The sequence below is a fragment of the Ostrinia nubilalis genome, chromosome 16 (genome assembly GCF_963855985.1).
Source record: "Ostrinia nubilalis chromosome 16, ilOstNubi1.1, whole genome shotgun sequence".
Taxonomy (NCBI): Eukaryota; Metazoa; Arthropoda; class Insecta; order Lepidoptera; family Crambidae; genus Ostrinia; species Ostrinia nubilalis.
The window spans coordinates 5,079,875-5,104,035 of NC_087103.1; the positions used below are offsets into that span (position 1 = coordinate 5,079,875).

Sequence of the window (24,161 nt, forward strand, 5' to 3'; positions counted from 1 at the left end):
CATAGGGTAAATAGGTTTTTGTCTGTGGTGTCTTTTAGGCATAAATCTAATTTCTTTGGCCCTAATTTCCTTGTTTTCTGTGGCATAAAAAGGCCTAGGAAATTATAAAAGACCATTTTTAATTCGGCGTAAAGTAACATTTTGAGTATTTTTTTATTGGAATAAGTTTAAAATTTACATTTTAAGAAATGGGTATCAGAATAGATATAGAACAACTTGTTTTTAACTCTTAACTCAATCTACTGAATTTATCTTCCTTAGTTGTGTAAAAAGATCGTAATGATACAATATTCATTGGTATGTTTGCTTGCGAAGGTACACAAAAATGGGTCGAACAAAAAAAAAGCAAACCACAGAAGAAAACTCAGAGAAAAAAATATTTATAATAATTTCCTTGGCTACCAAAAATTCATGACCTTATAACTTTGTTTCTAAAACGAATTATGACACCCCTATTAGATATATTTGCTTAGTTTTTGTTACTTAATACAATGGGAAACTAAAAATAGTTGAAAACAAAAATATATTTCGTACCAAGGAAATTAGGCAAAATTTACCATTTTTGGCGAAATACCCTAGGGTTGCCAGGTCCAAAGACACAAAAGCCGGACTATGCTTCATTTGACCAGACATTTTACCCTAAAAGTCGGACATGTCATTGGGGTTCATATCAAATAGTGTCATAGCTCACGAGTGACTACCATATCATCATCGGTTGCCTAACATCTTGATGCGTGCGCTTGATATTATTCTGTAGCTCGACTTTCGTCTGGCGCACCGGCTAAGACCCAGGGGCTGTTGCCTCGGTTGCCCTCCCCTAAACCCAGTCCTGGACGAGTGTATAGCCGGCCGGCATAAACTTATTCCTAGGCGAGGCTATACATAATGTATAGGCGTTATTAACTTGCTATTCCAAGAAGACTGAACTGAGTCTCGCTCGACTATGCGCAGTCCACCGATTTTTAGTTGGTAATTTGTATGAAGAATCAATCAGTAATGTGCGCACTTTCATACATGCCCATCCATACTGATTAACTGTCCGACTAAACTATCGGTTGACAAAAAATCGGTGGTCTGCGCCTAGGCTTACAGTTTACGATCCCTTTTTAAAGTAGTAAGTGAGTGTGCGTAGTCCTTTATAAATTTAATTAAAAAAAATAAGCTAATAGCGCCCTCTATGCAAGTTGTCAGAAATCATTAAAATAATTTCCGCCATTGCGTTCCGCCATTTTGCTTGGTCGTGCAGTGAACGTAAAAATTAAGCCCATGTATTTTAACGTGGATAACTGTTATTTAGTTTAGAATTAGTGTTTTTTGTACACTAATGGCTTGCTTAAATACACTTAAGCTAGAAATCAAGACTTTAGAACAAGTGTTTCCAAAAAATCATGAACGGTTTCAGATAATGTCTGCTAGTGTCGACGAACTGACCTGCAGATTCGTTGGCAGAAATGGAAAGAAATATGAAATTCATGCAAATATTACTGTAAGTACCATTTATTACTTTAAAACAGAGATATATCATAATTTTCTATCACAAGGGTATGTTTATTGATTATCTTTAGGTGGGACAAAGGGTCGTTGTTTATGAGGGCAGGGCTGTCAATAGAGGTTTACGGAAGTTAATTTTCTTTTCCCTGTTCAGCTAGGTATGCACTCTGCTCGTTTATAGCTAAAGGAATGGTAGATAAACAAGTTTGCATTTATGAAAACTGCAATCGATGTAAAACTGCATTGAATGTAAACGTCAATACTAGACCATCTGTTATCATTATAATTTACGCATACAAGGCACACACGAATTCAATCGATCATTATGTTTCGTATTGGCGAATCTGGGGTATTCGCCGCATTACAGCTATGTTTTGTACTGACTAACATCTGTTTTGTTTGGATAACGGTATGCGACCGCGTTTTTGGGACAAAGACGCAACTTAGTCATCATCTACCTGTTTTTTGTTGTGTAGACATTTTGATGGTCCCCCAACACTGCATTTTTTGTCAAACAGTGACAAAGTCTGGTATTGGCTTTCTTGGAACTGATCCATGCAATTCAATGCTTAGTAATGTAATCAAATATTTATGTAAACACATTACTAATCATGTTTGTTTACTATATTGATTATTTAGTATCTACCTGTGTTCAACTAACATTTTTTTCTAATGTGAATCTTGTTAATTAGCAAACCGTTACTAGTTCCAATTTGGTTTTGAGTGATTTCATTTAGATTTTTAAATATTAAATTAAACTTTATTATTTTTATTTAAACTAACCATGCCAATCTAAGAAGATACTAAATAGATTACTATTAGACAAGTTAAAATGTTCTCAATGAATGGAAGTGTAATATGATGACTGTATCATTTTCTAAAAGTGACTAAGATTCCAGGATTAACTGTAAATCAGTAGATGATTCAAGATTTCTAGATTATTTCAGAAACAACACATGATGAGTGAATCCTTTTTTTTACCTGGCATTATGACTTAGTTTAGAATTTTAGATTTTATCATTTGAGTGTTATTTTTTATATTGTTCTCATAGGAGACATACCCAAACACACCGCCAGTATGGTTCGCCGATAGCGAAGACCCCATTGTGACAAACGCAGTGCAGATTCTCACTAACACACAAGGCAGGGACAATCACGTCATAAATCAGGTAAAGCATTCCATTCTGTAACGGTTTACATATTTTAAAAGCATTATGGACCTTATTTTCAGTGCTGAGAACATTCAAGATGATGTAATTCTTAAAAATCTTATGAAAGCTTTTGTAAAGATGCTCCACTTTTACAGTGCACATAAAAAGTATTTTTTAACGTCAAATGAGTAATGAAGAAAAACAAATTTTACAAAATCAGATGTTATAATTTCAGTATCTGATTGTACTCATATTACAATTACCAGACACTGAACCTAATTTACGTTATCTGTACTTATGAACTGTGATTTCAAGAGTGCATTGTCTTTAATTGAAAGTATAGTGTAATAAGATTAATACAATCAAGAATGTTATTGTTGTATTTATCTATGAACTACATACAAATCAATAATAATAAGTATTACCTACTTTCATTAAAGTCATTGTTATTAATTATAGGTTGGAATATTGTTGAGGGAGCTATGCAAGTTACACGGTGTACCTGAGCCCCCGGACTTAGACTCCTTGTCGCTACCGCTACACCCTGCCCCACAACAAAGGTATAATTTCTATAATATTGCTTCTTACACCGCTCACTTATTTTATTCGTCTTTGTTAGATTGTCTACACATTATCTCCTTTCCCATGTGCAATATCTACCTACTTAGTTGTTATAACCCACAAGATAGTTGACTGAGTCATGTTAGCTAAATAGAAGAATCTAGGCACCAGCCTGTCCTGAAATGTATAACGTATAAGAGCCCTGGAAAGGGCTTAAATAGTGATTAAATGATTTGGTTTGACAGGTTTTAAGTGCTACAATTCTAAGTCTTCTAGGACCCATTATTTTCTTTAGTTTTCTATCCTACTAGGAGTCTTTAAGTCTAAATTTTAAAATGCTGCAATCCTAAGCAGACTTAGTAGGTAGTTCTAACATTGTTTATCAACATTCATATCTTGTAGGGTCTGGCGGTTGTGAGACGTTGATAAGAATGTCATTAAACTGCTCATTGCAAAGGACAAAGCCTCTACAAAGTATTTTACACAAGATGGAAGATTAAATGCCATCGAGTAATCAAGCATATCATATAATGATTGAGCCAGAATGTGACATGCTATAGAAATTGATTCCAGTGTTACAGTTTATATCACAATGTCTTAAAAATTAAAAACTATAAATTATCTTATGGGAAAAAAAATTGCTCATCATCATCATCATTTCAGCCATAGGACGTCCACTGCTGAACATAGGCCTCCCCCAATGACTTCCACGATGACAAGTTGGCAGCGGCCTGCATCCAGCGCCTTCCTGCTACCTTTATGAGGTTGTCGGTCCATTTTGCTTTTATTGCTCATTTGTATGTGAATAATAGAGGCACACGGTTATAAATAAGTCAAGAAATGTTTCCAACAATCACACTCAAATTCAGTAGGGTTTGCAATGAAGTAACTATGTACTAAAGCTCGATTTCAATAAAAAATTCCACCAGTGAGATTCGAATCCGTAACCTTAGCTGTTGTCGTTATTCATAACTTCGGTACGCGGATCGTCAAACCGGCAGTCGTAATAAAATGATATCGTACAACATTGTCGAGCTTATTGATTGTTTGTATGCAATACATTTGAGTTGCAAGCAGTTTAGTTGATGATCAGAATTGCATCCCAATAAAGAACTAGGTCTTACTGCAATCAGTGTCATTTGAATTACTTCTTAGTGTCAAATAAGCAATTATTTGTGTCGTCTTATAATAATAGTGTCTCACATGACGTGAGAAAATGCGATGCACATCCAAACTACACGCGTAAGATAAAATAAACAGCATATGCAATAATAATTGACTTCCAGCAATTTATGCCAAATTATAGCAAGGTCTTCTTGTATTTTTCTAATTATTTCTATTATTGCTAGAAAAGCTCCTATACCTAGTTCTTCTATGAATTCCCAAAATAAATCGATTCGACAGCAATCTTATCCAATAAAGCATACACTGGTGATAAATCAGTCATTGGATATCAGCTCATATATTTCATTAAAGTACAGTCTGCTTGTGCATGATTAGAATACAAAGTGCAATGGGCTGTATATCATGCGTGACACGGTGTCCATTCTTATAGAGCCCGACCGCTCCCCTATACACGCCCTTAGCTCGAAGTGTATTAAAAACTTATGGCAAAGCCTGGCAGTAAATCAAAACATATTATAGGTCTAGAACAGTGGTTCCCAAAGTTGTCTGGGCTACGACTCATCTAATATAAGTTCCCAAACTCGGGACCCACCTATAGGACATTTCGCCCGCTGCCCAGTGGTTGGATCGGTAGGGTGGTGTGTCGTTCTACAGGCAGGGCCCACTCAATGTTCGGTCGCGACCCATATTTTGGGAAACCCTGGTCTAAAGTTTAACTCAGTCAGTGCTTGAGGTATGGGAGCGGCACGGGAGGGGTGACATTGACATAATACTACACTCGGCATCAAATAAATCGCACCTCCCGCGACAAGCACTTTCAAACGTATGCATCCCCACTTCCCACCAACATTGGTACCATTTGAAAGCCTATTTCTAAACTTCATTTCATTAAAGGAAAGGTTTTTACCCCAAAAATGTGTCGTTACAAGGAGCCAGAGTCACTTCTTCAAAAAATAGGTAGTTACGCTATAGCCATTTTTTATGACTATAAAACTGTTAAGTTGGGATTATTCGCTATCCTTCTGTTAAAGAGGACACGTGAGATCTTTATTTGGTTTTATAACCATAAAAATTAGTCTAATTGATCCCAGAGATGAGCCCAAAGTGAGGTCTATTTTCAAGTCACATTTATGGTATATGTTAATCATTTATTTAGAAATGAAATGTATTTTTCTTTAAGGATATTTATTGGGCTTTCAAATAACACCAATATTTTTGGGGTACCATAATTGTGTCAGAAGAAAATCTTTAAAGTTCGCTTCGCGGAAGGTGCGGTTTATTTGATGTTGAGTGTATTACGCACACTATAATTTGACGTGGTTAACCCCAATCTTTAAAATGTGCACAAATAAGCAAATCTACCATCTGTATTTGCATTGTTTTACGAACGTAGTTTTCCGCAACATGTAAACAAATGTTTTTGCTCAAGTTTACTCAAGGGCATCTTTTTGACATAGGGCGCCATTGAAGCGTTGCACATGTATGTATAGCGATAGTACAGCAGACATAAATATGTATGTTGCAACATCGTTCTTATTACAACAACAAGATGCCACAGTGATTAGGTTACTACCTTGTTGTGGCGTTGTTTCTATACTTACGAGCAAAAGTATGATGTATATGTATTCCAAGGGGGTCCTTGTGTTTTGTTCCGAGGGATCTTATGAACTGAATGACTATGTATGTATCTGTGGTATCAATTTAAAGTTTATAATATTGCCTTTAAAATGGTACCATTTTTATTTGTCTTCTATTAGTCATTTAGTTTTTGTGATCGCTCGAAACGAATAGGGTGATTCCATATTTTTGCTCGCGAGTGTACATTACAACTACTACTTGATGCTAATTTGCTTCAATAATACCTTGACAATAAAAACATGTATTAAATTGATCGCAATCGGTGACCGCGCGATCATCGCTGTGTCTGAACCAGGCCTTAGGGAGAAGCCACACGGTGCGGTGCGGTCGCGGCGCGGCGCCGGAGCGATGTCGCTGCGGGGTCTTGCATATAAAAATCAATGATAATGCCAGATGATGCGATCCGGCGCCGCACCGCAGGCACACCGCACTTCGATTGAGCGAGACGGTGCCGTATTGCGGCGCCGCATACCACATTAACTAATTAAATAAGTATTATGTAACCCGTTGGTGCGTTGGTACCCGCTGAAAACCAGCTTCGTGACTTGACGACCTGTGTCATGTTACGATTTTTCTGGGCGCCTTTTCAGCATGGCTCAATAATGTTAAAAACCTCTGTACATGTATGCACCTAAATGTTAAATGCTGAATAAAGATATTCTATTCTACATGTGTACAGTGATGCGGCCAAATATTTGCGGTGCGGCGTCGCACCACACCGTGTGGCTTCTCACTTAGGCTGCGTTTCCGCCAGAGATGTGCGAGGATGCGTAGCGTGGGATGTGTTTGTAAAGAACCAATACAATCGCTTACATTTACCTCGCCTCGGTAATTAATTCTATTCACATCTCTGGTGGAAACGCATTCTTATTCTCCTGTCCACTCTTCTAGAGTCCCCAGCGTGACGTCCAACGGCGCGGAATCCGGCACAGAGGAGGACGAAGAAATGGCGGCAGAGGAAGACGAGTCCGAGGGAGAGGACGACCTGCCTTTAGAGATGGTTGACGACGCCGGCCGCAGCAACAAGGTAAGATGATCCAGTCCAGATCCACCTGACGGTGTCCTCCCAAAGTCTTTGGGACGGAACTGCGAGTTATTTTCCGAGCTAGTCGGCCTAGACCAAGGCTGCTCAACCTTTTGAAGAGTCGGGCCAAACGGTAGATTCAGTCGTTAACGACGGGCCACCTACATTTTTGACAGCTAACTTCAGAGAGATCTTAAAGTTTGTACTGTGCTCGGCGGGATTTTTTATTTGGTGCGTTTTTTTTTCAAACTGTACATGCGCGGGCCACTTATAATTCTTTTGGGGGCCACACTGTGGCCCGCGGGCCTGGAGTTGAGCAGCCTTGGCCTAGACATTCTTTCGCGGCTCCGCCCCAGACTGTGGCTCGCTCCGATAGAACAAGCGACGACTGGCTTCAGGGGAGTAGTACCTCCCCTGTTCTTCGCTAACGGTGCGCGTGAACACATACGCGCGCCGCCGCCACGGATCCTCCTTTAGCGGCCACCATACACCCCCGTGTCTAGTGGCCGAGGACCGTTAAGAGATGGTACCTAGTGTCTCCTGCGGTGTCCTGGACGTCGGCGTCGGTTCGGTGGAGCGTCAGGCGAGGCCTCTCGCTCCCTCTTCGCCGCTTCTTTCTGCGACATGACCTCCTCGCAGAAGTGGAACACCGCATATCCAGTCCAAATCCAGTCTTGACAGATCCAACTCCTTGCCAGACAATTTTTGAGGGTAGTTGACCAAGCCACGATGACCCAAACTTCATGATGCATCAACAGTCTAACCTATATTGGGAGCATACGCTGACAAACTCTCAGCTTTTACAAAATGACGTAGGTCTGGCGTTCACTAGCTCTTAAGGCTAGCGTCCACATGTCGGTATCGTACGCATCGGACGTATCGCACGCAACGGATCGTAGTATTATTTATATAGAAACTCATATAAGTGCGTCCACCTGTCCGCATCATACGCATCGCACATCCGATACGATGTGTTTTGTACGATGCGTCCGTTGCGTACGATACCGACAAGTGAACGCTTAGCTATAGTCTACTATACTTTTGTTTCATTTATGTAGGTTTAAAAGCCTAGGCGCAGACCGCCGACTTTTAGCTGGCCGATAGTTGGGCCCGATTCTAATTTGTCTGAAGAATCGGCCGATACTAAATCGGTGTAATGTACGCACTTACATACATGTTCATACTGATTAATAGCCCGATCCAACAATCGGCCGACAAAAAGTCGGTGGCCTAGGCTTAGAGATAGACTTTGATTTTATTTATTTATAAAAACAACTGCGTAATACTAATGCATACCCTTATCAAGTACTTAAAATTAGTATTGCTAATTACAGATTTTCCTTATTCATAAATACAGTGTATACTGTATACTGTTAAAAATAGAACCGTGCAGTATACTAAAATATTTGTCTTCAAAATATTCCACCTACAAGTTACTTAGATCTATATATTGTCTCATGTCGACTAGACAATGGATAATCTTTATTGCGAGAGCTAAGTGGAATGTTATGGCGTAAATTATTTGCCTAAGATGCTTAGAAATGTATCTGACGCGGAATTCAATCCAATTCTGATGGTATTCGTCATAAACATATCCCATAAAAAGACTTTAAAGCAGTCAATGCAAAGCAAAATGATACTATTATTTTATTCAATGGCGTCTTTCACTGTTGCGAAAGTAACTTAAATTTTCTCATTACTTTGTCTGCACAACTTTAAAAGATTAAAATAAATTCACTTGCTGTGGCGCTCTGTAGTATAAATTAACAATACAGAACTCATTACCCGAGCATTGCCGGCCGGATCAATTTAGATAATGAAATCTTATTTAAATGAACTCTGTATTCTCATTGTTTTGTCTCTAAATACAACTGTTTATTTAAATGTACGTTTAAATTCCAGGATGACATGGAGACGGAACATTTAGCGACATTAGAACGACTCCGGCAAAACCAGCGGCAGGATTATCTGTCAGGCAGTGTATCTGGCAGCCTGCAGGCGACTGATAGACTCATGAAGGAGCTCCGAGACATATACCGCTCTCATTCCTTCAAGAATAACATGTACTCTATTGGTGAGTGGTTTTTGACAGCTTTATCCTTATTCTAAGCGCCGGTTTCCAGGCGGAGTGGAGATTTCATTCAGATTGAATGAAATTGACAGAATGAAATCTGATTGGTTATTCAAAACATTTCACCGCTTCGCTCAGGCCTTGTTAGTAACCGGGGCCTATGGTCTGTACTTTACTTAAGGCCGGGTAACAGAGAAAATGGCGAAAATGAGGTTTTCATTTTTCATTTTTGAGGTACTAAACAGTAAAATAAAAGGCTAAGATTTTTTTTGGGCATAGTTGAGGATATTTTCTAGGGCTATTAACGGATGGAAACACGATTTGATGAAGTTGACTCGATAGAATAAATTCCCAAAGTTACCTCTATTCGTTTTCTAATTATGGTTTTATTTTTAAAATAAGCGATTTGAGATTCTGAATCTTTTACTAAACTAAAGTTCAGAAATAACTTGAGGGCTTTTAACGGATGAAATTTTTATATTGCGTCTTATTTAGTTACTATGTTAAAAAATGTGGAAAAAATCGCCCATGACGGCTTCGACAATCTCAATCAGTCGCGCGGTGGCGCTTACGGAGGACGGACGCGTGCCAGTTTTTTGGCCGTGACAGTTCTCGATTTGTCAATATTTTTGACAATGATGACTTTGATGAGTCACAGTATAATAATACCAGTGTTACTGGAGAAAGCTAAAATTTTTGATAATTAAGAATTCTGAATTTTGTCTACCTATTGAAATTTAAATCGTTGGCATCCTTTTAAACTAAGACTCTACTCATGATACATTCCTCAAATATGAGACAAAACCAATGAGTTAAAATTACATTTTAATAGTACCTACATACAATCGTCTTCACTTTAGAAGAGCACACTGACACAAATAAATAATAAAAAATTAGGTCAGTGGGTCAAATATAGGGGCAGCTGCACGTCACTGAAAGACGATTCTGTTTACTCGGCATCTGGGCTGGAGAACATGAATCCTTGCTTACAGATGCAGATGTAAATAGAGTTATAATTGGACAAATTTTACATGAAATGTTTAACAGAACTCAGTTAAAAGACACATACATGGAATACCAATAAGGTTGCGGAGGGAAAGCTACCTATTATAAACTAGCGGCCGCCCGCGACTTCGTTCACGTGGGCCTCGTTTTACCCCCGTTAGATATGATGTTTTACCTCATTTTACCCATGTTGATAGATGGCGTTTCACGGTTTCCCCCGAATGAATATTTACGAACGTCATACCGTAGTTTGTCCAGTGCTGTAGATTTTAACCAATGACGATAGATGGCGCTTTTAGACACGTCTTATTTATTTATTGAAATTTATTTGCCACATATCGTCATAATGTTAATCTGGGTTATAAACAATAATACTGTAAAGTTTCAACAAAATCCGTTCAGTAGTTTTTGCGTGAAAGAGTAACAAACATCCAGACATCATGACATCCAGACATCCAAACTTTCGCCTTTATAATATTAGTAGGATATTTCACAATCCAAACTAATATTTACTATTTAGCATTTACTTACAGTAAATATTAGTTTGGATCGTGAAATATTCAAAATAAAAAAAAGAATAAAACAAAATAGGGTTTCAAATTACCTATCTATAATCTAATATTATAAAGAGGTAAAGTTTGTGTGTTTGTATATTATTTTGTTAAATTGTAAGGGGTAATCTCGGGATCTACTGAACTGATTTCAAAAAATCTTTCACCAATAGAAAGCCACATTATATCTGAGTGTAATAGGTTATATAAAAACCAAAAAATTCCACGCGGGCGAAGCGGCGGGCGGAAAGCTAGTTTATTTATAATTATGTAAGAGCATAATTATTAAAGTCGAAGTCAAACATTCTTTATTTGTGTGGACCTATATTAACGAGAGATTACAAGAGATTACAAGGCGTCAAATATTTCAAGAAAAAAATTAAAAACTATTATAAAGCTAAATTTTGCTCTCATGGAGCCTTTACCTACTCTGACAAATTAAGACTTAGAGAAGAAACTAATAATAAAACTATTTAACTGTCCTGCAATGAAAAGCTTGATCGGGTACAACACCTCAAGTTATTTCAGAACTTGATTTCATTAAAAGACTCCGAATATCAAATCGCTTAGGTATCTAAAGTCAAACGATTCTGAAATGTCAAGTTGACTAATGAATAACCCATTAAGATAGTAGCGCCCTCCTGTCAATGACATACCTGGAACGATAGAGTTTTGAACAACTAATAAAAATGCTTTGTCCTAAATGACTGACGGATATCGTAGAGACCTGAAAGTTGGAAGGTGTGTTCTTTTTATGACGTAGGCATCTCATAAGAAAAGATTTTCCGAAATGGGGTCATGAAATGAAGGGGGTGAAAAAAGGGGGCAAAGTTTGTATGGGACAAAGTGATTCCTTGGCTCAATCTACTTGAAATTTAGTTTAACAATACCTTAATATAATTCATGAAAGACGTGTGGAACGAGTAGAAAGTAATTTTGGCAGTCATTTTCTTCGAAGTTGATATCAATACTACTTAGTGCCTTTGATTTAATTACTTTTTATTTTTACAAGTGTTTGAAAAATCCATTTCAGATTGTGTTCAATGTCAAGTGAAATCTCAAATTGAAATGTCTCAATCTCAATGAGGAGACTCTGTATTTATTCCTAGAATTCCCCAAACACCGTCAAATTACCCTTTCGAATTGTGAGTGTGACGCTTGAAGGGAAGGAAGTCAACCTAACCTAACCAACTGCGTATTTCTATACTGTGTAGCTGGAAATTGTGGCGGGAGCTCTTTGACGCGCTGTTTTCGGCGAAGAATTGCGCGCGCAGATTTTGACAGCGCGAAATACCTACTTTAGAAGAAATACCAAGCCTTAAGCTAGACCTGTGTTTAGCACATAACTGAGTATCCTGAGATATAGGAACGGCACGGGAGGGGTGATATATGACGTAACAGCATAAACGTTTGAAGCATCAGAGCATCTAGGGGCTTAACACTAGAGTACACGCGCGGACTACTATAGTAGACCAGGGTAACACTTTACGCTATAACTTTTTGAAAACTTGCGCCAGAGAGCTGGCATTCCAGGAAAGCCTCGTTTACAAAATTTGTCAGTAAGCCAGTAAAGTTTGGGTCGCTAGTGTCTGCGCACTTTTCTAAAATTGGCCGTCAAAACTGCGGGTCTACTCAAAAACCCGAAATCACTCGACAAAAAAATTATGAAAGACTTGCAACAAATGGATTTAGCCCGTGTACCAGGCAGTAGAAAGTCTTGAATACTATGAAAGATAAAAAACAAATTATATTTTTCAGTCAATTGTTTTTTGTTAACATTGGTCTCAGAGTGCAATTTTGGTCCAAAAAATGTACAACTTTTAAATCTGTTTATAATGTTGTTTCCCAAATAGTTATACAGGGTGTTAGGTAAATGGGTATATGAGCCGACACTAGCCCATGTTAACATGGCCATATAAATGGTATGGTGAAGTCAGAAATTTAATATCATCATTTTAATTTTTTTAATTTTCATACAAAATAAATTTTATAAAATCCGATTTGTATGAAAATTAAAATAATTAAAATGAAGATATCAATTTTCTGACTTCACCAAATCATTTATATGACCATGTTAACATGGGCTAGTGTCGGCTCATATACCCATTTACCTAACACCCTGTATAAATAAACTTTGATTATAAAATAACTATAATAAACACTTTTATCATTTACATAGTAATTCTATACGTAAATTGCTTACAAACTGATTTACAGTGATTTTAAATTGGCTTACCAGAGTAGGCCGCGCGTGTATTCGTGTAAAAAAGGGGCGCGTGTGCTGCAGTGTTAATGTGAATTTAAATCAAACGTATTCGATTCGAGTGCGTCAAAAAATCTATGAAAATTTAAGTTCTTGAAAGTATCCGCTAGGGAGACCCTGTACAATCCGTCATACATTTAATGTAATTTTTTACGCACTCGATATCGAATACGTTTGATGTAAACTCGCACTATGCCCTAAGAAGTCTCGTTCACGTTTGACGTCACAAAAACACCCTTATTGAAATATGCGCTAGTTAGAGGTATTGAACGGTAGTTATTGATAGCGAGTTTGATGGCGTATATTGAATCGTTATACACCAGACAGGTCGCTAACCCTGCGCTTGTTGATGCGTGGTTTGATTCGAGGATTTCGCGTGTCATTGACAGTTAGAATCGGACATTGACCTTTAATATGAAGGAAATAAAGAGCAATGTGTGCCTTTTAATTTAATTTGATGGTGTTCCTATTCTATTATTTATTTAGACTCTTCCTGTGGATTTCAAAAAGGCATCTAAGGGACAAATGTGCGAACTTCCGATCTCCTCAAGCCCTGGGGAGTAAAAGCCAAATCCTTCATGAGTCCTGACAAAGGAGCTAAATGATCTGATGATGAATAAGTGTCATTCTCACAGATCACAGAAACTAAAGGGAGATGTGACAAGGGGGCGGGGCCGGTGTCGCAGCAATATACCCAAAAACAGAACACATTGCTCGTAACAGCAATGATAACAGCAGCGACGTCATAATGTGAATAGTTTACATTGCTTGCGTAGTACTAAAGATTATTCGAACGTTGAGTACCGACACCGCAGTGGATAATGAGCACACATTTTGATTCGTGTGTGTGAATTTCTAATGCGACACTGAGTTTCGAACTCAGCGCATTAGTCTATATCTCTGGTAATTCTGCAACTGTAATTTTAGAAAAGCTAAAAATGCGTTTGTAAACGTTGTTTCTAATGTGTGATTTTTTTCTTCCAGAACTAGTAAATGACTCGCTATACGAGTGGAACATCAGGCTGCGTTCAGTGGACCCTGATAGTCCGCTGCACAACGACCTGCTTCTACTCAAGGAGAGAGAGGGCAAAGACTCCATCCTGCTCAATATCATGTTCAAGGAGACGTACCCGTTTGAACCGCCGTTCGTTCGCGTCGTCTACCCCATTATCTCAGGTTGGTCAAAAAGGTGTTTTATTGAAGGGAGCTAAGTTGTTTTTTTACGTCAGCTCACTTGTTACTACTCAAGGAGAGAGAGGGCAAAGACTCCATCCTGCTCAATATCATGTTCAAGGAGACGTACCCGTTTGAACTCCGTTCGTTCGCGTCGTCTACCCCATTATCTCAGGTTGGTCAAAAAGGTGTTTTGTGTAATAGGAGTAAGGCCGTTTTTACGTTATCTAAAGTTTTACAACAACTCGAGGAGAGAGAGGGCAAAGACTCCATCCTGCTCAATATCATGTTCAAGGAGACGTACCCGTTTGAACCGCCGTTCGTTCGCGTCGTCTACCCCATTATCTCAGGTTGGTCAAAAATGTGTTTTATTGACAAGGGAGTAACTGTGATTTAACGTTGGCTAACTTCTACTATTCATGCAGTGCTTTGGCTAACTTTTAGCACATTCACAAACACTTCAATTTTACTAAATAGGTAGTAACTTTGATTTCACAATAGCGCTCACACTTGTGAAATTCCTCCTGAAATTGTAAAATATTGTGAAATCTAAGCTCCAAATAATCCTTTTCTCACATTAAAAAATGGTCTTATACTAAACAGAAGCATGCAACTTATCTCACCGTGCGGCTGGCATGTGAATTCGCCTTAAGGCTGTGGTCTTCTTTATACGCCGTAGGCGTATCACAATGCTTACTATAGAATTGTACTGTTGTAGTCTCTTTCAGACATTGACGTCGGCCTATGGACGTCGATAAGAACGTTTAACTCTGACGTCGTACGCCGCGTATAGCGTTTAATAGGAAACCGTAGCCTAAGGCTAAGAAAACCTTAATAGCGTTGTTTCATTCGAAAAAGCCTTCTCCATCGATAGGCCTATCGATAGTATCGATACTATCGATAGCTCAAATCGAGGCAATACTATTGAATATGTGCAATACTATCGATACTATCGATAGTATTGTTGCTCGTGAAGAAAAAACTATCGATAGTATCGATACTATCGATAGTATTGTCGCTTTTGAATAAAAAGCTATCGATACTATCGATACTGTCGATACTGTCGATACTATCGATACTATCGATAGGCCAATCGATAGTCTTGCGATAGTTTGGCTATCGATAAACTATCGATAGACTATCGATAGTCGACTATCGATAGACTATCGATAGTCGACTATCGATCGGCAACACTAAACCTTAATTAATCATAAAAACTTGTGTTTCCCAGGAGGCTACGTGCTAGTAGGCGGCGCGATATGTATGGAACTGCTGACGAAGCAGGGCTGGTCGTCTGCGTACACCGTAGAAGCCGTCATCATGCAGATCGCGGCAACCCTGGTGAAAGGCAAGGCACGCATCCAGTTCGGCGCGACCAAGGTCGTCTCGCAGTCCCAGTATAGCCTTGCCCGCGCGCAGCAAAGCTTCAAATGTCTCGTGCAGATACATGAGAAGAATGGTCAGTATAGTTCAGTTACTTCAAATCTGATAATACGTAGACTTGGCAAAATGATTTTAAAGCTAAAAAAAGGCCCCGTGTAGCTCTTGGCAAAGTTTTTCACCTGAGGCATACGATTTGTCATTGTTTTCGTGACAGAAATCTTTTGGATGATTTTGGCACTATCATTGCAGCATTAATTGCAGCCCACAACAGATATTGTAGTTTGCACCAGGACGTTTTTACATGTGGTTACTTCGCTCCGTGGAACAATTTCGAATCTAAAATTGTTTTATTGCTGTCTAGGCCCCCTTGTTTCACAACTCTAAGTGTTAGACTTAGCAGCGATATCAACTTGTGATAGATAGGGTCCAAGCTGTAATCACCTAAATGGGCGTTACTTAATACAGGCTACATAATATCTAGGACCATTTCTTGCAGGTCCATAGATTCAAAAGTATTTGGACAAACGCAGAATATCTTGCATCACAGACACTGTATGGTTCATTATTCGTTGACTCCAGTAAAAATATTTGAATATTGTAAGATGATTTGGCATATTGATTGAATTGAAAATATTGTGTTGCAGGCTGGTTCACACCTCCGAAAGAGGACGGCTAATGCCGGGCTCGCCCGCCCTGGGCCGGGTTCCGCCGTCTATGTGTAAGCCGACTGAATGGACTATGTGGATGATATCTCGACTATGTATGTGTACTTTAATGTTAAGTGCTATTAATGTTCTGATAGTGCGGGCGGTCGCGACCTCGCGAGAGACTTCATAAGACTTATAGGAAATGTTTAAATGTGTAACGTTTTTTGTAATCATTAATTTTCTCATAAAAAAACAAAGTTATCCACGAGTAGCCTTAGACGTTACTGGAGTGTAAAGTTGGAAAATTCTTTGCATTTCTTTTTAGTTATGGAAATAAAAGAAAACCTGTGATTCTTATTTGCCGTCTTTTAATCTCCTCAATATCGTCGTGTAATATTTACAGTATCGCGCCGGGTTAGAGGCAAAATCGATTATTTAGGCCAAACAAATCTGTTGATTTTACTATCACTATAGTTCGGTCGCCGAGCACATAGAATTTCGTCCAATGACCCCAAGCTACCCATCGTTATTAGCTTATGGTCATTGGACGAAATTCTATCTGCTCGGCGACCGGACTTTAGATATGAAATCAAATGCAGAGTTGAATGGTATATTTTAAAATAAAATACAGAAAATTGATAGGTTTTCCCTCTAACCCGGCGCATGTTTATTCATTTACCGAGTACATAGTATGCTAGTAGTATAAAAATATATCTGTCACCGTTTTGAATACTTTGGTAGTCCTTGTAATATATTGCCGTGTACATTAAAGTTAATTCGATATTAAATAATTTTACGACAATCCTATAGCTTTGATTTTTGGTTCTGTCTGTTGTGATCCATTAGTATTTTAAGGTAGGCCACGTAGTCGTTACACCCTGGTTCGTTCGCAATTTTGCTGAAGTCTTTAGCATACATTATTTTTAGCCATTGCTTCAGTTTCGCGTACCTGAAAAAAGTATTAAGTTTTATACACAGTATTACTATAAAAATAAGTTCTTCGGAAATTACATTTTTATGGTTTATGGCTAAATAGAATTTATTTATTGTCCTACAATTCTTTTCAGCCAAATGACGTCCACTGCTGGACAAAGGCCTCCCCCAAGGTTTTCCACAATGAACGGTCCTGCGCTGCCCGCATCCAGGCTCTTCCCGCGACCTTTACCAGATCGTCGGTCCACCTAGTAGGAGGCCTGCCCACGCTACGTCTTCCAGCCCGTGGTCGCCACTCGAGAACTTTCCTGCCCCAACGGCCATCGTCTCTACGAGCTATGTGCCCCGCCCACTGCCACTTGATTTTAGCAATTCTGCGAGCTATGTCGGTTACTTTGGTTCTCCTGCGGATCTCCTCATTTCTGATTCGATCACGCAGGGAAACTCCGAGCATAGCCCGCTCCATCGCCCTTTGGGTGACCTTGAGCCTTCTTATGAGGCCCATAGTAAGCGACCACGTCTCAGATCCGTATACCATCACTGGCAACACGCATTGGTCAAATACTTTCGACTTAAGACACTGCGGTATTTCGGACGTGAGTATATGGCGAAGCTTCCCGAACGCTGCCCATCCGAGTTGGATTCGACGATTGACCTCTTTCTCGAAGTTGGACCTACCTAACTGGACTGTTTGTCCCAGGTATACATAATTGTCAACAACTTCGAGTGTAGAGTCTCCAACCTTCAGAGGAGTGGGTGCAACACGGACATTAGACATGATTTTTGTCTTGTCCATGTTCATTCTGAGGCCCACTTGTTGAGAGGCTCTACTGAGGCCATCGAGCATTGTGCCTAGATCCTCCAAGGACTCAGCCATGACTACGATATCGTCCGCGAATCGAAGGTGGGTGATGTACTCGCCGTTGATATTTATGCCAAATCCGTTCCAGTCCAGAAGCTTGAAGACATCTTCCAGGGCGGTGGTAAACAGTTTTGGAGATATGACGTCTCCCTGTCTTACCCCTCGCTGCAACTGGATAGGTTTCGAGTCCCGATCCTGGAGGCGGACCGACATTGTGGCGTTTTTGTACAAACCCCTCAACACTTCGATATATCGATAGTCAATTTGGCACCTTTGGAGAGACTGTAGCACTGCCCAGGTCTCGACCGAATCGAAGGCTTTTTCATAATCCACAAACGCCAGGCAAAGTGGTTGATTATACTCCTCGGTCTTCTGTATAATCTGCCTTAGCGTATGTATGTGGTCTATGGTACTAAAGCCTTTTCGGAAACCGGCTTGTTCGGGAGGCTGGAAGTCGTCGAGCCTGCGAGCGAGACGATTCGTAATGACTCTCGAAAACAGCTTGTAGACATGGCTCAGAAGTGAGATGGGTCTATAATTCTTCAACAAGGTTTTGTCACCTTTTTTGAAGAAGAGTACCACCACACTTCTGTGCCATGTCGTAGGCGTTTTTCCTTCGAGGATGACGGAATTGAACAGCTTCTGAAGAGCCCTTAGTACCGGCGTTCCGCCTGCCTTCAAAAGCTCAGCCGTGATTCCATCATCACCCGGTGCCTTGTTGTTCTTCAGCTGTTTGAGAGCCATTCTAATCTCGTACAGACTGACGTCCGGGATATCTTCGGTATAGTGTCGGGTCAGTCTAGCTCTTGGGTCTTCGGCTAGATTTGTGACAGGTGCGCGTACAGTCGTGTATAATTGTCCGTAGAACTTCTCAACCTCTTCCAATATCTCCGGCCCCGACGAAATGGCTCTGCCATCCTCTGTCTTCAGCTTGGTCAGTTGACTTTGGCCAACAGACAGATCTCTTGCGAACACTTTAGAGCCTTTGTTTCGCTCAATCGCCTCTTTAATACGGTCTGTATTAAATTGGCGTAGGTCGCGAGTCAAAGACTTGGAGATCTGTCTGTTAAGGCGCCGATACTGAGCAGCATCTTCAGAGGACTGCAAAACCAAGTTCCGTCTCTCTTCCATGAGTTGATTGGTGAGGTCAGAGATCTTTTTGGTTCCTTTTGAACGACGGGTTTTAAAGAACTTAGACCCAGTCGTTTGGACAATTTCCACGAACCTGTCATTGTATTCGTCCACATTTTCGCAGTCTCCTAGGCATTCGAAACGATTTTGCAACTCGAACTGAAAGCTTTCGGGGTTTTGGAGTTGGATGGGCGCTGGGCGGAGCGTAGACTTCATCAGTCGACATCTCTCGAGCTTGGGTCTGATATTCAATGTGCCTCTTACCATTCGGTGATCGCTTCCTGTTTTGACCGAATTGATCACAGAGACATCATTGAATATATGCTTCTTCGTCGACAAGATGAAGTCTATCTCATTTTTTGTAGCGCCATTGGGATGCAGCCATGTCCACTTTCGCTGTTTTGGCTTTCTGAAGAAGGAGTTCATCATAAAGAGGCCCTCCTTCTCCATAAAGCCAGCCAGCAGTTGGCCACGTGCGTTCCTCTCTCCATACCCAAATTGCCCCACTTTCGGCTCATTATCGCTTCGTTTACCTAGCCTCGCGTTGAAGTCCCCCATCACAACGGTAAAATGGGACCGGGAGCTATGTATGGCTCTGGAAATATCCTCATACATAGTCTCCACTTCGTCGTCGGGGTGTTCCGTGGTCGGTGCGTATACCTGTATGACCTTCAGCGAATACCGTTTGGTGATTCTGAGTATCAGGTACGCTACCCTCGCCGAAACACTCTCGATCTGGACCACGTTGTTGACAAGGGACTTGTGGACGATAAACCCGACACCACCCTGGGACTGCTGGTCGCCCTCCCGGTTATAGAGCAGGTTTCCGGATTTGAGAATTATGGTGTCCTCTCCCTCTCTTCGGACTTCACATAATCCTACGATATCCCACCGTAACCTGCTCAATTCTTCCTCGAGTTCCATTAGCTTCACGTCTGTACGCAGTGTGCGAGCGTTATAGGTTGCCAGGGCCAGAGGTCGTCGGTGTTGGTAGCTTGGCATCCCCCGGGGATTCTTCGCACCCCTTGCCCCACCGTTACCGTGACCGCTACCGTGGTCCGGGATAGTGGGGCCGCCGGGGACTAGGGGCCGTTTTTTTGTTTGTGCCACCATTTGGAGGGTTTTGCCCTAATCGCCACGCTTGGCAGGCGGGTTGGCGATCGCAGTTTTTTACTTGGTTTCGCACGCAGACGCTGCTGCCCGTCCGGTGCTACAGGAGTTTGTCGCCTCTTACGACACGCCTCCTGTGGGCGGTGGGGAAAAGTATTCTTTTACGGCCGTCCCCACACGGCACAATGTCCTACAATAAATGTATCAATATTCAAAATCTGTTTATTCCGAATGACTCTTTACCGTGAAGGCTTGAGGTGCTATCGTGGTTTTAGATAAAAAAGACAAACTTTATTGACACACACACCACACACACATAATGAGTGTGTACATAGAAAAATGCAACTAAAAAGTAATCTAATGGGTAGAAAAGTTTGCCGGTCATTTTTTAAAACCCTTTTTCTATTACAAAAGCCGATAAAACTTACTTCTTCCCATCAACCGGCACCAGCCCATCCAGCGAAGATAGCGTAGAGAATGCGCAGATGTCAGCTACTGTCATGACGTCATCGGCAAGGTAGGTAGTCTGGGAGAGATACTCTTCCGTGGTGGAGTAGGCGTTCTTGATTCCCCACACCGCTTCTTTGGGCATCTCTGACATTTGGCCCATGTATGTTGGCACCTGGAAGCAAAGTATGATGATTGTTTTTTGTGAACGTAGTTGACGTTCGTTTTTCGTCGAACCACAAAAGTAGGTATTTTTACTTGCCATATTTGGGCAATCAACAACTACAATCTGTGGGGTTATTCCCAGTTGTGAGAGACTGGGAATTGGGACATTTTTGTAAATTAACGCCCGTATTCACAAACGATGCTTGCTAGTGAAGCAGAAATCGAACGCACACGTTGAATAGAGCTCTGTGACTGGTTCGTGCGTCACCCTGTGCGTCCACGCGCACTGTGAGACCTCATAGTAATGTTTTTACATACGGGCGAGGTGACATTGACGGTAGCAACTGGGAATAAGAAATTGATGTTTGTGAAAAAACATCTTACTTTTCTAACTCGCAGATACGAGAAAACAAGAAAAATATTGAAACATCTTACCATCACAGTTCTAAGCCGTTGAAACAAAACGCCACAGTTGAAAAATAGCCTCTGATGGACAGTCGCCCGTTTTCTTCTATCTTTAGGATAGAGATATTCGTGCTCCGGCCCGCCATATTTGTCCAGCAAATAAATTACGATTGCATGGCTGAAAAATTACTAAAATAAATAATAATGGTAATATTATGTATTAAACATTTTAAATTACTTTATTAGCTCCGTAGTTTGAGTTTACGAGTATAGGAGAGTCGTTAAATCTGACTTCTGACCCCGAGGAACTATATTTTACGAGAAATCGATGTCATACCCATTCAGCAAATAATTTTACTTTTTCTAGTGACGGTAAAATAGTCATAAAGAAAAGTTTATGAACTACACTTGGGTTGGATTTCTGCTGAGGTTTCTGCACAACTGCATCTCTACCAAGCATAAATACTATTGAAGTTTGAAATACGCATCAAATAAGCTGTAAGTACCTTCATAATTAATTAAAAGTTACTTAATTTATAATGAGAAGAATAGGGTACTAACCTGTCACTCAGAGCGAAATCTCCTTCATCTATGAATGGTACAGTCCGCATAGGATTTTTCTGGAAAAACGAATATATTGCTACATAACTTTTCATAAGTTCGTTTCAGCTGAAAGACGCTCACTGCTGGACAAAGGCCTCCCCCAAGGATTTCCACTAAGACCGGTAAAGCCGCCCGCATAAAGGCACCACCCGCGACCTTCACCAGATCGTCGGTCCACCTAGTGGGAGGCCTGCCCACACTACGTAAGGTTTTGGTAAGTAACTTAATTTTGTTTATTCTAACCCAGTGTTTTTCAACCTTTTTCATGACGCGACCACCCTAGCATGAAAAACATTTTTGCGACCCCCCGACCGTTCGCTTTTTTTCATGCCTTTTACGAAGATGTTGTAGGGACCGAATTCTTCAATCTGTACAACATTTATGCAATTGCATAATTAGACTTCGGATAAATCTAGCTTTAAAACTTTACTGTTTTTTTACTGAGGTAGTTTTCCTCGCGACCCCCCTATAGAGGCTTCGCGACCCACAGGTTGAAAAACACAGTTCTAACCAATCTGCCAAAAAGGTTATTCCAATTTTATCGCCTGGGTGATAATATAGGGTGTTGCAAATATATTTCTGTGGAGTCAGTAGGTTCGATTTTTAACTGGATGGTATTGATTGTTTATAAAAATCTTACCTTTCTCAACTCCGGCGTATCTTGCTCTCTCAAGATTGGGTTGAGGTCCCTTTGCTCTATATCTAGTCCCAAGATATGAACGAGCATCTTCACAGCTCTGGCTGGAGGGCTCTGATCAGTCTTGTACAATATGGTCTTCATTGTGAGTTGTGTCTGTTCTTTATACTGAAGAAGAAGAAGAAAATAGTTTTTTTTGTCTTTGGTATTCGCGGTTTTTTGTTGAATTTAGGCTAAAAAGTTCTGAGCTATAAGGGCGTTTGGTTGCAGTCTGTTTAAATCGTTTATTTGGTTCACAAAAGCACAGTTTATTAGAATAATTAAGCTAGATTCTACAGCTAAAGCCCGATTACGCTAGTTTTGTACAGATTAACTTCGAATCTGACGAGTAAGTTCTAATATAACAGCAAATCCCAGGATAACGAGTTTCCACACTTTTTAAATCAACTCTTAGTGAATTTAAACACTTTTCAACTACATACCTACCTACTAAGTTGGTTGCGTGTTGCGTGATGGCACCGTGACTCTAGGAGTCCCGGGATCGATTCCTATTAGGTCAATCTGTAATGCGAATATCAAATTGTTGCGCGTCTGGGCGTTCTAAGACAATATTCTGTTAAAAACCTACCTATTATAATCTGAAATAATGATGAACTTAAATAAAACCTATCTCTGACTTTCTTTTTCGTAAACACAGGAACCTTAGATAAAAAACAAACACATAACCTCAAATAAACAGTAACTCTCACCTTGAATTCCTATGTGGTTTCAATGAATTGTAACAAACTGGCTCATGCAGGTGAATAAACTGTAATTTTTAACAAGTGTACGTAAATAGAATTAATTTACGAAAGATTTCACTGTTATTATTCTACTAGCTAGATTGTAGAGTACTTTGACCTAAGATAATTAACGCTATGCGAAGATAAAGATTTATCTTGCGCTTGTTGTTCCACGTACCGGTTTAGTTCGTAACTCTTACCACAGATGGCGGTTTTTCTGGAGATGTAAAATAATACTCGTAGAACCATAAAATGCCAAAGTGGTACCTAACTAAAACTAGTTCGATCTCCACTGACCGAAAAGGCATTAAAACTACAATTAAATAGCTAGGTGTAGTTGTAGGTCCTTCAGTGGCGGATTTACAAATTTGCCGCTAGTAGGCCATTCAATTTTTGCCGCCCCTACCTACTGACTTTTGAAATTCAATACGTTAGTTTAAGGCTTGGTATTTCTTCTAAAGTAGGTATTTCGCGCTGTCAAAATCTGCGCGCGCAATTCTTCGCCGAAAACAGCGCGTCAAAGAGCTCCCGCCACAATTTCCAGCTACACAGTATAGAAATACGCAGTTGGTTAGGTTAGGTTGACTTCCTTCCCTTCAAGCGTCACACTCACAACACTTTCTAATACAAATCATATCCAAGTGATACAAATTAAAACACCTTTCAGACTTTTTGGGAATATTATTCTAGAATCGAATAAATATAAAATATAACTGCAGAAGTAAACACGGTTCAAAGTGGCCGTGGCGTCGCCCGACCTTCTGGAAGTGCTGCGCCGGCTTAAAGAATTTCAAGATTACGTCACCCGACCTATCGGTAGGCCCTTGGGAGCTTGAGCGATTGGATTTTTTTTTATGATAAGTTACTCTTAGTAGCGATTATTTAGAGCTTGGATAATAAATTTAATTATAGTTGTTGCAATTCACGAAGCTTTGCATGTGGTTAATAACATTAATCAGTATAGGTACGCATCAATTTTGTTCAGTCTCTTTGTTTATTAATA

The 24,161-nt window shown here is 40.1% G+C and overlaps 2 protein-coding genes across 5 annotated transcripts; one reads left to right on the plus strand and one right to left on the minus strand.

The window, feature by feature from the left end:
• Positions 1 to 1,210: 1,210 nt before the first annotated feature.
• Positions 1,211 to 16,440, plus strand: LOC135079284 (ubiquitin-conjugating enzyme E2 Q2). The gene is made up of 8 exons (XM_063973901.1): positions 1,211 to 1,486; positions 2,544 to 2,660; positions 3,102 to 3,202; positions 6,858 to 6,993; positions 8,893 to 9,064; positions 13,865 to 14,056; positions 15,285 to 15,512; positions 16,081 to 16,440. The coding sequence occupies exons 1-8, from the start codon at positions 1,325 to 1,327 to the stop codon at positions 16,110 to 16,112; spliced, it is 1,140 nt and encodes a 379-aa protein (XP_063829971.1). The 5' UTR covers positions 1,211 to 1,324; the 3' UTR covers positions 16,113 to 16,440.
• On the minus strand, positions 16,432 to 23,282 carry LOC135079279 (glutathione S-transferase 1-like). Of its 4 annotated transcripts, XM_063973894.1 has the most exons (7): positions 23,126 to 23,282; positions 22,863 to 22,937; positions 22,380 to 22,544; positions 21,698 to 21,756; positions 21,167 to 21,314; positions 20,548 to 20,741; positions 16,432 to 17,032 (listed from the first exon to the last, which is right to left on the minus strand). In XM_063973894.1, the coding sequence occupies exons 3-7, from the start codon at positions 22,518 to 22,520 to the stop codon at positions 16,888 to 16,890; spliced, it is 687 nt and encodes a 228-aa protein (XP_063829964.1). In that variant the 5' UTR covers positions 22,521 to 22,544; positions 22,863 to 22,937; positions 23,126 to 23,282; the 3' UTR covers positions 16,432 to 16,887. The 4 variants fall into 4 exon arrangements, with proteins under 4 accessions (XP_063829964.1, XP_063829966.1, XP_063829965.1 ...); XM_063973896.1 differs by lacking the exon at positions 22,863 to 22,937; XM_063973895.1 differs by lacking the exon at positions 23,126 to 23,282 and having other exon boundaries at positions 22,863 to 23,078.
• Positions 23,283 to 24,161: the final 879 nt, after the last annotated feature.